Genomic DNA, 12350 nt, shown 5'->3' on the forward strand with positions numbered 1-12350 from the left:
CGCCACATGAAAGAGGACACTCACATACAGTTAGATGATGTTGACGAGAAAAAAAATGCAGTGTTAGTTATACTTTTTGCCAATGAAAAGAGCCTTTAAGAGAAGCTGTTAAGTGGTATATTGTTTCTGTACTACAGAGATAGCTATTTTAATGAAAACAAAACACATTTTTATATTTTTTATTGCGAGTATTATAATATTAAACGAACAACTTTCATATATAATTAACAAAATGTAACTCTTTTATTCTTATATTCATAATTTTTATGTACACTGGTTGAAATGGAAGCACATAATAATATTATATTATTGAAATGGTACATAATAACTATGTATTTGACTAAGACACAGGTAAATAATAATCATCAGTAATTCTTCATTACATTTTCTATCCATTCATGCAATAGTGTATACTAAAATCTAAAATAAACATGGCACAATTATGATATGATAACAAAAGCCATCACTCTAATAATATAACACATTCACAGTTTGGTTTGCACTTATTTCGTCAACAATAGTTTACTATTATACAAGTATAAAAACATTATACAGTTGCACTTAAAATACTAGTATTAATATTAAAGTATTAAGTTTACCTACTGTTTGATTATAATTATGGAATATTAAGCATCATCCTTTAAGGATCAACTTTTTATCAAATCAATACTCGAGAAGTCGATATTAACTAAACGCCAATTTCATTGGTGACAAAAAATAGATATTATGATAAGATAGTATATTTTTACTGCAAACTTGAATTTCAAGTATTCAAATAATATTAACATAATGTCACTAGGTTATTGAAAGTCAATTATATTTAAACCCTTGTTGCCCTTATATTGATGACCCTTTAGTCTACATGAATGTAGAACAAGTAATCTATAATTTAGAAGCATCCATTCGCTTAAAGTAAAGCTTAGTATACATCTTCGTTGACCTTCTTGCTAGCCAGCTGCACGGATTCAGGTTGTTCCACATTATCATCCCTGATGAGAGATCCATGTTTCCAATTGGTGGGATATCCGAATTTCCTCACATCGTCCCACCACTGCTGCTCACCGTCAGCCCAGATGCAGTAAATGACGTTGGTGCCAACCAGCACTGCGAAGCACACCCAGAAAGCCACGCGCCATTGCGCAAGTGTTGACTGGAAAAGTTCAATTCATGAAATAGTTTCAGTTGAAGGCGAATGCGAATCTTCCCTTCAAGTTATCCTATGATGGATATAAATAGTTGCTACAATGGTATGGATACAATGAGTTTCGGTAGCATAATATGCATTATGCCTAGCATAGGTGTATAAGATCTATCATAGACTAACGTGAAAAGTATGCATAAGAATAAGGACGTTTAATCACATATTTCATAGGTACGATATATTTTATAGTTGGAAGTGTTGGAACCACTGGAACCCACCGAGAATTTATGGATAACGCAGTAATCATAAGGCCTAACTTGAAACAGTATAATAATTGTTATTAGCTTAATAACATTATTGTCAGCTCTACACCTGTATATTATTTCAAGTTCTATACTTACATCAGGAGTCAATAATCCTATGAGATACGGCGTGATGATGCCGGCAAACGTAGATGTGGTGTTTACAAGCGAAGTCAGAGAGCCAGCGTAGTTCGGAGACAGATCCAAAGCATTAACCTGGAATAACCCAACTCCGTGAACTTCGTACATTTTTAACGTTTGGTCTGACGTTTGTTGAATAATAAATAAGGGGTTCCTAACAAAGTTCTTGAGTAAATCTACCTGAGGATTTGAAGGGATTAAACTTAATTTGGCCTTAGTAGGAATATTCAAGTTTGTGTAGTTCAGATTTAAGTTTAAGCACAGAATAGATAATAGTACAAGTGTTTAAGCTACCAATAGGGCTAGTTCATATTGATACTAGACGTTAAGTGACGCGTTAAAGAGGTACTGTAATATACTGCAACATTATCTTTTTTTTATGAAATAAGGGGGCAAACGAGCAAACGGGTCACCTGATGGAAAGCAACTTCCGTCGCCCATGGACACTCGCAGCACCAGAAGAGCTGCAGGTTCGTTGCCGGCCTTTTAAGAGGGAATAGGGGAGGGTAGGGAGGGGAATAGGGGAGGGTAGGGAAGGAATAGGAGAGGGTAGGGAAGGGAAAAGGGTAGGGGATTGGGCCTCCGGTAAACTCACTCACTCGGCGAAACACAGCGCAAGCTCCGTTTCACGCCGGTTTTCTGTGAGCCCGTGGTATTTCTCCGATCGAGCCAGCCTATTCGTGCCGAAGCATGGCTCTCCGCATCACACCAGAAGCAGCACCAGCATAGACAGTAAACAAGTTTTGGTCGACGTTTGACAACGTTTCTGTCAATATTCTGATATGTCGGATTATTTACTGTTTATGCTAGAAGCGTCCTCTGCTCAGATCTTTACGTAGTATTCTCTATAGAAATTAATAAAGTGTACCATATTTTGTATAACTAACGGCCGTTCCCAATATTCAATCTATCTCTGGTTTGACATACAACCGATCGCAGCTAACATTGAATTGACATAAAATATATGTCTCTAATGTCTAATGTGAGCTATTCCTATCTCTAGTAGGGCAAAACCAGAGATAGATCAAATATTGGGAATGGCCGTAAAAGTCGTGTCTCGTTTCTTTTCGTTACAGTGTTATTGACAGTAACACATTGAGCGTTCCCGAATTGCGTTTGATCCCTTCGATATATTGCTTTCGTTCAGTTTTCCGTCGGCCAATGTATTACCATATTACGTTAATCCATAACATATTGACGAATTGGAATAACCTTGAGAATCATTTAAAATAATAATATTATCTCTATAGAGTTTTATAGCTGTTGCCAAAAAGCAAGTAAGGGTGAAGCCAAACGAGCGTATTAGTGAGTTGTGAGTCGCAGAATTTCGGCTGGCAGATATTCTGCTGCATTCAGTTTCATACAAAAGTCCTGTTTGATTCACACGAGCGTAATTTCGTGAGTCGTGATTTGTATGAAAAGATATTTATGCGACCGAAATTCTGCGACTCACAACTCACAAATTACACTCGTTTGGCTTACATTTACTAAGACCTTTTGGCCAGACCAGAGATATTTAGTGATCCCTTAATTTTTAAATTAATGAACAGTTTGACATAAAATATGGAGTTTTTGTCAAAATCTTCATAAAATCGAAGTAAAATAATAATTAAATATTAATCATTCGATTTATCTGTCTGCAAGAGACGTATTTTTTTTGATAAATCAATTAAAATTCTCACCTTCATGCCACTGTAGAAACCACCCATGAGTGCCATGGACAAGACAAAGTACACCATCGCGGCAGTCCTGTCGCAGCCGGCGTACGAGGCTAGGATGATGCAGATAGCTGGACCCGTGGCGGCTAAATAATAGAAAAGACATAGAAAATTCATGTTTAATAACGTAAAAATATGAAAAACAGCCAATACAGTATGAGTGGTTGCTTTTATTCCATTAGATGGACGTACCCAGCATATTATTCACGGCCATACCCTTTTTGATCAAATTCCAAAAAAATAGGAAGGTTCAGAAGAAAACAAATAAGCAAAAGTAAAACTAATTATGGTAAGCAACTACCGTCCGCCGAGTACATTGCCAGAAAACTTTTAGTATTTTTTTAAATAATAACATTTTCAAATGACCTATTGAAGTAATGTTCGATGATCGAAAATTAAATGGTACGGAACATACCAATGGTCGTGTGAATGATTCTTCCAGTTTTGATGGTGTGCCATCCCTTCTTGATGCACAAATCGCAGACAAAACCGAAGAGGAAGGAGCTGAGCCACATGGCGATGTACGGTAGGGCTGTCAGAGTGCCCGTAGTCGCAATGTTGAATTTCAGCACGTCGTGGGAGTATTTGGGCAGATCTGTCACCATGGTGTAGTAACCCCAGTCATGGCCGACCTGAAAAAAGGAATTAATTAGGTTATCCTATTTTTGCTGATATTACAAATGCGAAAGTTTGTCTGTCTGTTATCTCTTTACGCTTAAGTGGCTAAACGAATTAGATGAAATTCAGTATAGAGATTCATTGAGACGGATATAGGATAAGTGTTGTTGTAGATAAATTTACGATTCCCATGCGATAAACGAATTTTGGTTTAACTGCAGTGTTTTTTTTTTTTATATTTCCCCCGTATGTACGTCATATAGGTTAATTCTTACAAAAACTGCAGTGTTACGGACGTCATGTTATACGGAACTTAATTTTGGCCGAAATTCTGTAATTCGTCAAAAAGCTATCTCTATTTGCTTTCCCGGGGCACAAAGTATCTCCATATTAAATTTTATCAAAAATAGTTTATTAATTTAAGCATGAAGAGGTTACAGGCGGACACTTTGGAGTTGATATTAGTATGGATACGGCAGACATAGCGATCGTCGAGTACTGGTATTTCATTAAGTTAAGTGAACCTCTCGCAATTTCCAATACGACATTTTATTTTACAAACCGAGTAAAGGTAATCGAAACCATTTGTGAAATTGAAGTTTAATAATTGTTTAGCGGCACAAAGAATTTTGCGAGTAAAAGTTTGAACAAATCACTTCTACCAATACCGAAGTTTGTCCGTGAACAGTTTGAGGACGTTTCGAACTTTTTAATATTATGTAATTAACGGCTTTCTGTTAGCTGTTAAAAATTAAAAGTCTGATATAAGTACAATAAAACCAACAAAAAAAAAGAAATATGTTGATAGAATAGTAGAATACGCATTTGAACGTGATAAAAGTTTAAATGCGTATTTGAACTTTAAATACGCATTTGAACTTTTATTAAAAAGTGGAATTCAGAGAATTATGACTGCTTGTACACACTTAAACCGACTATATAATAATAAATAATACCCCCCACACCGGTTGTTTCGATGACGGTGGCCGGTTTCATTGAAACCAGGCCAGGTATGCAGGAGTAATTTTATAGTGCCCAAGTGTGTGCGTAGTACCAGAGAGCACTCTCTATTCCTTTACTCTCATAACCCAGTGGGACGGAAGACCGACACGACTGGCGAGAGATCAGGCGCAGGACCGACTTTTTACATGCCCATCCGACGCATGGATCATCTTACTTTTCAGACGATCAGGTGATCAGCCTACATTGTCCTAACCAAATTTGGAAATAATACACTTGCATGCGAAAAAATCGACCCACCTCTCTTCTTATGATTCAAACGGTAATAACTCAAGAAATATAATTAGTATTAAATAAATGTTGGTATCGTTTTAAAGGTAGTACAATAAGGATTTAATTAATGCTATAGTTATTGTAACTGTAAATTATTTACTTATTCTACAGCCTTAAAACAAAAACCGGTCAGTGTGGCATAACATTTCAAGAGGCGATTAATGACATCTTTCTTGTAAAAAACACTAACAAATTGATTTCAATAGCTCGTAGTGCCACCCATTACCCTAATTGAGGTTTCCATCCGGTTTTTCCTCGACCTTATCAAAGTTATGATGAACTCCTGAGCGATACCCTCCCCATCTTCCTGTACAGCCACCCGGAGGTCCTAAAGGGTATCTGCGGCAAGAGTTTGGGCCCTGACCCTCCATTTGAGTTCTCCCCATGGGTGATCAATAGGATTAGGGTAAGGGCTCCTTACAGGCCATTCCAAACCCGAAATTTCGACGTCGGAAAGATATTGACGAACTATCGCAGCAACGTGCGGTCGAGCATTGTTCTGCATCAATATGAAACCTTCACCAACCAAACCAGCGCATGGCACCGCATGTTGTCCCAGCACGCCCTGAATGTAGCGATGGGTACTCAAAGTGCCTAGGCGCGGCCCGGTTACGAACTCAGGATTGGTTTTTGCATCAAAAGAAATATCGCCCCATACAGTCCCCGAACTCCTACCAAATGGAACCCTTTCGTCAATGCACGCCTGCGTAAATCATTCTCCTTGTCTACGGTATGCTTTCCTGCGACCATCGTTACCATAAACACTGATTTAGCATTCATCAGAAAAGAGCACGACCCGCCATTGCTCCAATGAAAAATCAACATCAGAAAGTGCGAAACTAAGCTGCGCTTGACGGTGTGCTGGGGCTAATTTTGGACTGTTAGCGAGTTTTTGTGAAGTCAAGCAGCTTCCTGCAAGTATCCGTCGTACAGTCTACTCAATAACTGTAACTCATCGGACTTCTCTTGGTCGTCGTTGCACTTGAACTGCAATGAGATGTCGATTCCCCAAGGACGTTGACACCTTAAAACGGTCATCACGTTCAAATGTAGCCCAATGTCTTCCTGAACATGGTCGCATGGTAAACTTTAGAGTCTTTAAAAAACTTCGGTATACTCATGTAACCGAAGTTCGACTTAAATTAAGACTTCTAGCCACAACTCGTTGGCTAAATTCAGCTTTTAGCAAAGCCCCTACTTGAGAGGCTTTATTTGGAGTAATGTCCATTTTTCTACAAAGAAATTACGTCCAAAGTCAAGTTAAATGAACAATAAATCAATAAAAATCAAGACAAAACAGAAACAATAAGATTTGACCGATTTTTCCCACAGAACAAAAACGTTCAATTAACGATTAAAAAACTGAGTGATGGGGGTGCTTAGTGATTTGTGTCGTTTGTAGTCAAGCATGTTGGTTTTAGAAAATGTAGAGTAAACGTACACATACCTATCATATTAACACACATTATTAGTAAAAAGAAATAATAAATAACAATAATTTTTTAAGTTAAAGCGACTTCAATATAAATGCGCGGGGTGGATCGATTTTTTTGCACGCAAGTGTATGTTTCCAACGCGGGAATCGAACCCACGACCTCCGAGTCAAGAGCCACGCTCTTAACCACCAGTGGCTAGACCACGGACCACTACCTAAACCGACTATGATGAAACTGGTGTGGATATACTATTAATCTTGAGAAATAATAAAATATTAGTATAGATTTTGTAACGAAAAAATATACAATTCTCTCTCAATACACGAATGTTTGGGAACAACGAATTTGTGGGCTACGTCAGCTAAAGATGTTATATTACCAAAAAAGGCTTGTTTTAAAAGTTGTTTTGTATATACTTTAAAAGGGGATCGATGGGGATTTTTGAGGTTTTCTTAAGAATGGTGTAAGGTCTCTACCAATTTTCAGCTCTATGCAATTTTTCCTAGATCAAATGTTTATTTTTCCGAGAGCGTTCACTGAACAGTAAACACTGTAGGAAAACATAGGCATTGTTATATCATCATTAAAATTCTTCCTTGAACGCAGTCCCAAAAGAATCATAATCCCTTATGAATAAAACGACTATTGTGTCATACGATTACAAAACGCCCTTCTCTCAACCTTAAAAGGCTGTGGAAGTTAAGGTACCGTTCCGATCAACGCGAAAAGCGACGGCGACAGAGAAAAATTTAAATAAAATGCCAATTTTTTCTTTATGAAATAAGGAGGCAAACGAGAAAACGGGTCACCTGAATATGGAAAGCAACTAGCGTCGCCCATGGACACTCGCAATATCAGAAGAGCTGTAGGTGCGTTGCCGGCTTTTAATATGGTAAAGGTTATAGGTTTATTTTTACTCTACGCCACTACAAAACAGAGGCGGCATGGTTTGCTTGACCAATGGCGGTAGAAAATTAGACAAATACAAGCTGTAACTAAAAAAAGTTACAATATTTTAGGTTAAATTAGTGCCCTGTATGGAAAGTAGCACAGAAAGAGCAACTTTTTTTACTTGTTGTATGGGAAAAATCATTGCACTAAGGCGCTTGCCAATACATAATCACAAAAAAATAGTATTTCAGCGTGAGCGGTGAGTAGTGACCAATGACCATAAAGTTAATATACCTAGCGGAATAGAGCAACAATCTCGAGCTATCAAACGTAATCGAAATTGGTTTTCATCTGTGTGAAAAATATGTGTACGTATACTCTTACACAAGCATGATTGAACATGAATTCTATGAGATTAAATTGTCAACGTGCGGCACGTGCCGACCGGACGTCAAAAAAAGAGTGCTGCTGTCATGTATCACACGTCTCTTTTTACCACGCAGTGTTACTGATAGTGACATCTCTCTTGCTCAGGCCTTTGTTTCTCTATTCCGTTAGGTATATTAACTTTATGGTAGTGACATATCCCAAGATATTATATTATATCACTATAATTTGTTATACCCTGTATTGTCATAAAGTGGCATTTTATTTTAAGAGTTCGGGAGCCATCGAAATTCTCATACAAACGTAAAACCAAGATCATTTCCGATACGAGAATATTTACCATTAGTTATTATTCAGCTTAAGATAGTAATTACCTAGGTTCCTGTACAAAGATTCACTGCAAAATAATTACATACCAAAAAATATGAACGATTAGGTACAATATTTACATACTAAATTATATTCTCGTATGGGAAATTATCTTGGTATTACGTTTGTATGAGAATTTGATGTGATGGCACCGGACTTTTAACTTCTATCGGTCGCGGCCCGGTCGCTTGCGGCAGAGATCGGAAAGCCACATTTAAATGTATGGAAGTTTCGCAATTCCTAAGCCATCAATAGCTGCTAGGGTATTGGAATAACTGGTTGGAGTTTATTGGTTTGCTGGTTTATTGCAAACGCAATAGCCTCCATTTCAACATTGATTGACACTTTTTCAATATATTATGGCCTGGATGTAAATGAAATTCCTGCTAATAATAATACCTTGTTGTTTTGGTGAATGTGGCAAGTTTATTCAAGCCAGGCTAGACTCACAGAAGTGATTTTATAGTGCCCAAGTGTGTGCGCAATACAAATTAGCACTCTCCCTTCCCTTACTCTCATGACGCCACGAGCTATGTTCTAAAGTCTAAGTCTAAACCATTTATTGAAAATGGAGGCGAATATATGATTTTTACTTCTGTTTTAATGTTTTTAATTGACGTCCATTCCTTAAATTACTTTATTCTTATTGTCTTTTTAAAATAATTGATGTCTATTCATACATTTGCCCGTTGCTGCTCAGCTTCTACAAATTATTTACACTTACTACAAGCATAGAGTAAATATTGCTGTACAAGTGCATCCGAGTAAATCACATTCATTGAGTGTTTGCTAACATTAAAATGGTCAACGATAGAGTTACACCAGTTCGTATCGATAAAAGTCTTTATGTCTCGGGCATAAGGGTTACGCTAAAGGAAAATACCTTTGAATGGATTGTCACTATAGAACTATGGAGTATAGTTATTATAAAGGCACCAAGGTCTAGCGGCTTTACGCTTCAAGCTATTAACCTCATTATACTGTCAATCTCAGCTTCCTGTACCTCGATTCTACCGACCTACCGATAGATATCTATAGCAATATTGATGCAGCTTCTAGCTTCGTTCCTTCTTCGATCCGGGCCGTTTGTTATGAAAATACAAAATGGAATTCTCAAAAAATGTTAATCCCAAGTTACATATAAAGTTTGTTTGACGTATAAAAGAATATAATATTTCGCTATTGCATAGGAAATGGACACAAGGAACTAAGCCTTAAAATGACATAGAATGGCAAAATCAAAGTACTGTTTAAAATACTTTATGTATACTTTAGTTAATTGCTCAATTAAATATTAATGCCTTTTAATATTACTTTTTCGCGTATTTAAAGAATATACTAAATTCTTGGTGATCGCACAATGAAACTTGCTAACTCTATCATACATATTTTTTAGTTTTAAGCGCCTTGAAATCATTATAAAAGTAATAAAGAAATGTACTCATAAATGGCATTTTATAAGAACACAGTTTTTATTCAAACAAGTTTAGATTAAAACAAAGACCTTAAAACTTCAAGTGCACGTGAAAAGTTCGGTTCAGTTTGCCTTCTGACATTAGTATGGCACGAGTTATGGCTGCAATATATTTCTAGGAGTTAGGGTTGTCAACGCTTAAGTTAAATAGGGAACGTGCGCAACGAAGGATCTGCGAAATAGAGTCGCTACTATTTAAAATGGGAAAGTATCTGTCTGTCTGTTACCTCGTCACGCTCAAACTGCTGAAGCGAGCTCAAATTTGCCATGTAGATTGTAGATTGTTGGGGGCCGAGAAAGGACAAAGGATGGTTTTATATCTGATAAAATGTACGGTTGTAGGAAATATTATATAAGGTCATGGTGGGAAAAACCAGGAGCAGGGATTTGGCCATGGGATCGGATCGGAGCGGAATTAGATGTAAGAATTAAATCTAGCCAGCCATAGTAGACATGTGGCAAGCGATTATCATAAACGCCAACAAAATGTATGCGATTTGACATAAGTCATCGCTTCGCTAGCGAATACTAAATAATATGTCAAATTTCATACATTTTATTGGCGTTTATGATAATCGCTTGCCACTTGTCTAGGCCCTCAGGTATTACCATTGATGTTGTGGTGTGTGTGAGAGAGCGGTAAAAAATGAACTATTTGTGTAAGTTTAGACGTACGCAAGGAGGAATGACCTAATAGATTGGTGATTCGGAATATACATGTCACAGTCGACTGGTTGAAAAAGCCATTTAATCAAACAGCTAGCCCTTTGACAGAACAACGCCATTCAATCACACGGCTATACGTCGTTTAGCCGACTTGTTGACTGCAACGTTCAACACTACAGCTAGACGACGCTTAGTCAACTGGTTAAATGGTAAATTAACTAAGGTGACCATTAGTTTAGTGCTATTATTACACAAGCGTAATTATAACAAGCAGATTATTTGTATTCTAACTCATTTTGAACAGAATAATTGCAATAAACACCTTGGAAATGCATTTCATAATCACGTAATTTCTCTTCGAATATTAGTTTGCTTCACTCATATGTGCCCCCATAATTTCTGTCTCTTCAATAATACTTTATATTTGTAACGTATAAAATTTACGAAAAATGTCTTAATACAACGACAAAACACCGGTTAGTTGACGCCATATTGTAAACAAAACGCAACTAGCGTCGCGGTGGTAGGCGCTGAACTAATTCAATCACACGGCGGCTTTTTAATCAGCTGTAGTGTTGAACGTTTTGAGCGATTTAAATATTCAATTAAAAAGCTAGACATGTGATTGAATAGCGTTGTTCAGTCGTCAAACGGCTAGCTGTTTGATTGAACGGCTATTTAAACCAGTTGGCTGCGACATACACATCATATTGTCATGGGTGACTTCACCCATGACAATGTGATGTGTATATTCCGAACCCAAAACTTGCAAAACAGGCTTAAGTTGTGAGTAATAATTCGAACAAGAAAGACAGTAGACTACACCAAGAGCTATTTTATTGCCTTTGATGCCGATTTTTGATAGGAAATATTGTATTGTCGAATTTGGTAACTGGGGATTAATAATTAGAATAATGCTTATTACTGTAAATGATTAATTAACTTAAATCAAATGAATTTTTACAATTAAGCAACCACGTCCAAATATAAAAAAGTATCTTATTTTCTATTAGTAACAAAGTGGTATTTGATGTAATACGCACAAATCAACTTTATTCAGGAACTTAGGAACCTACTATTAACCCCTTACTTATCCGAAGGAATGATAATATTATATAGAGATAAGACACAGCCCTGTCTAGTTACAACTTTGGCCCAGTTGTTCAGGGAAAGCTATCTACTAGATAAATATAAAGCTATTCACACTATAGGTACCCACGGGTGGAAAAATTAATTATTACACAATACATATTGACACGGAAGTCAAAAGTAGGAGACAGCAGTCCAACTGGACATTCTGAGCCCTTTTTAATGTGTGACATGTCTGAATATATAAAATTCTCGTGTCGCAGGGAATATCGCCAAACTCTTCCTAAACGTTTTTTCTTAGGTTTGTTTTAAAACTGAGTCTGAAAATTCGATAAGTTGTTTATAATTTTGCAAAATGTAACAAACAAGGTGATACAGCAATGTTCTAAGTCAATAAGGCAAGTTATGCAGGTGTATTTATATTATGATATTCTTTTGTATCGTTTAATCATAATTATCTATTGTATAATATTGATTCAACAAAATATAGAGCTGTGTCGAAAATAATCACGTGTGCGCCGTACTTGAAATTGGATGCTTTTCGAATAATAATTCAGTTTTTATATTTATAATAAAGGTATTTGCATGACTACCTGACATATTTCGCTCGAAGAACAAGTGAAGCAACAATTACGGTTTGAATTAACTATGCTGTTTTCCCATGAGCATTATATTAGATTAAATACGCCAAGTACGGACGCGCATTTTCAAGGATACGATCGTGAAACGATAAGGTACAACAAAATATGTAGACCCAGTTTTAGAAAAACGAGCATTTCTATGCTTTCATTCCACCTTCATATAAATTGTTATATCCAAACGCTT

At 36.7% G+C, this 12350-nt stretch overlaps 1 protein-coding gene across 1 annotated transcript in view; it reads right to left on the reverse strand.

Annotated features, from left to right (window-relative positions):
- Positions 1–303: 303 nt before the first annotated feature.
- Positions 304–12350, reverse strand: part of LOC121732319 (putative inorganic phosphate cotransporter) — a 28307-nt gene continuing 16260 nt past the window's right edge. The window contains exons 7-10 of the mRNA XM_042122166.1: positions 3718–3934; positions 3267–3388; positions 1543–1659; positions 304–1150 (exon numbers count right to left, since the gene is read on the reverse strand). Coding sequence (XP_041978100.1) covers positions 920–1150; positions 1543–1659; positions 3267–3388; positions 3718–3934 — 687 coding nt within the window. The 3' untranslated portion in view covers positions 304–919. The remainder of the gene's footprint in view (positions 1151–1542; positions 1660–3266; positions 3389–3717; positions 3935–12350) is intronic.

The sequence above is a fragment of the Aricia agestis genome, chromosome 12, assembly GCF_905147365.1.
Source record: "Aricia agestis chromosome 12, ilAriAges1.1, whole genome shotgun sequence".
Taxonomy (NCBI): Eukaryota; Metazoa; Arthropoda; class Insecta; order Lepidoptera; family Lycaenidae; genus Aricia; species Aricia agestis.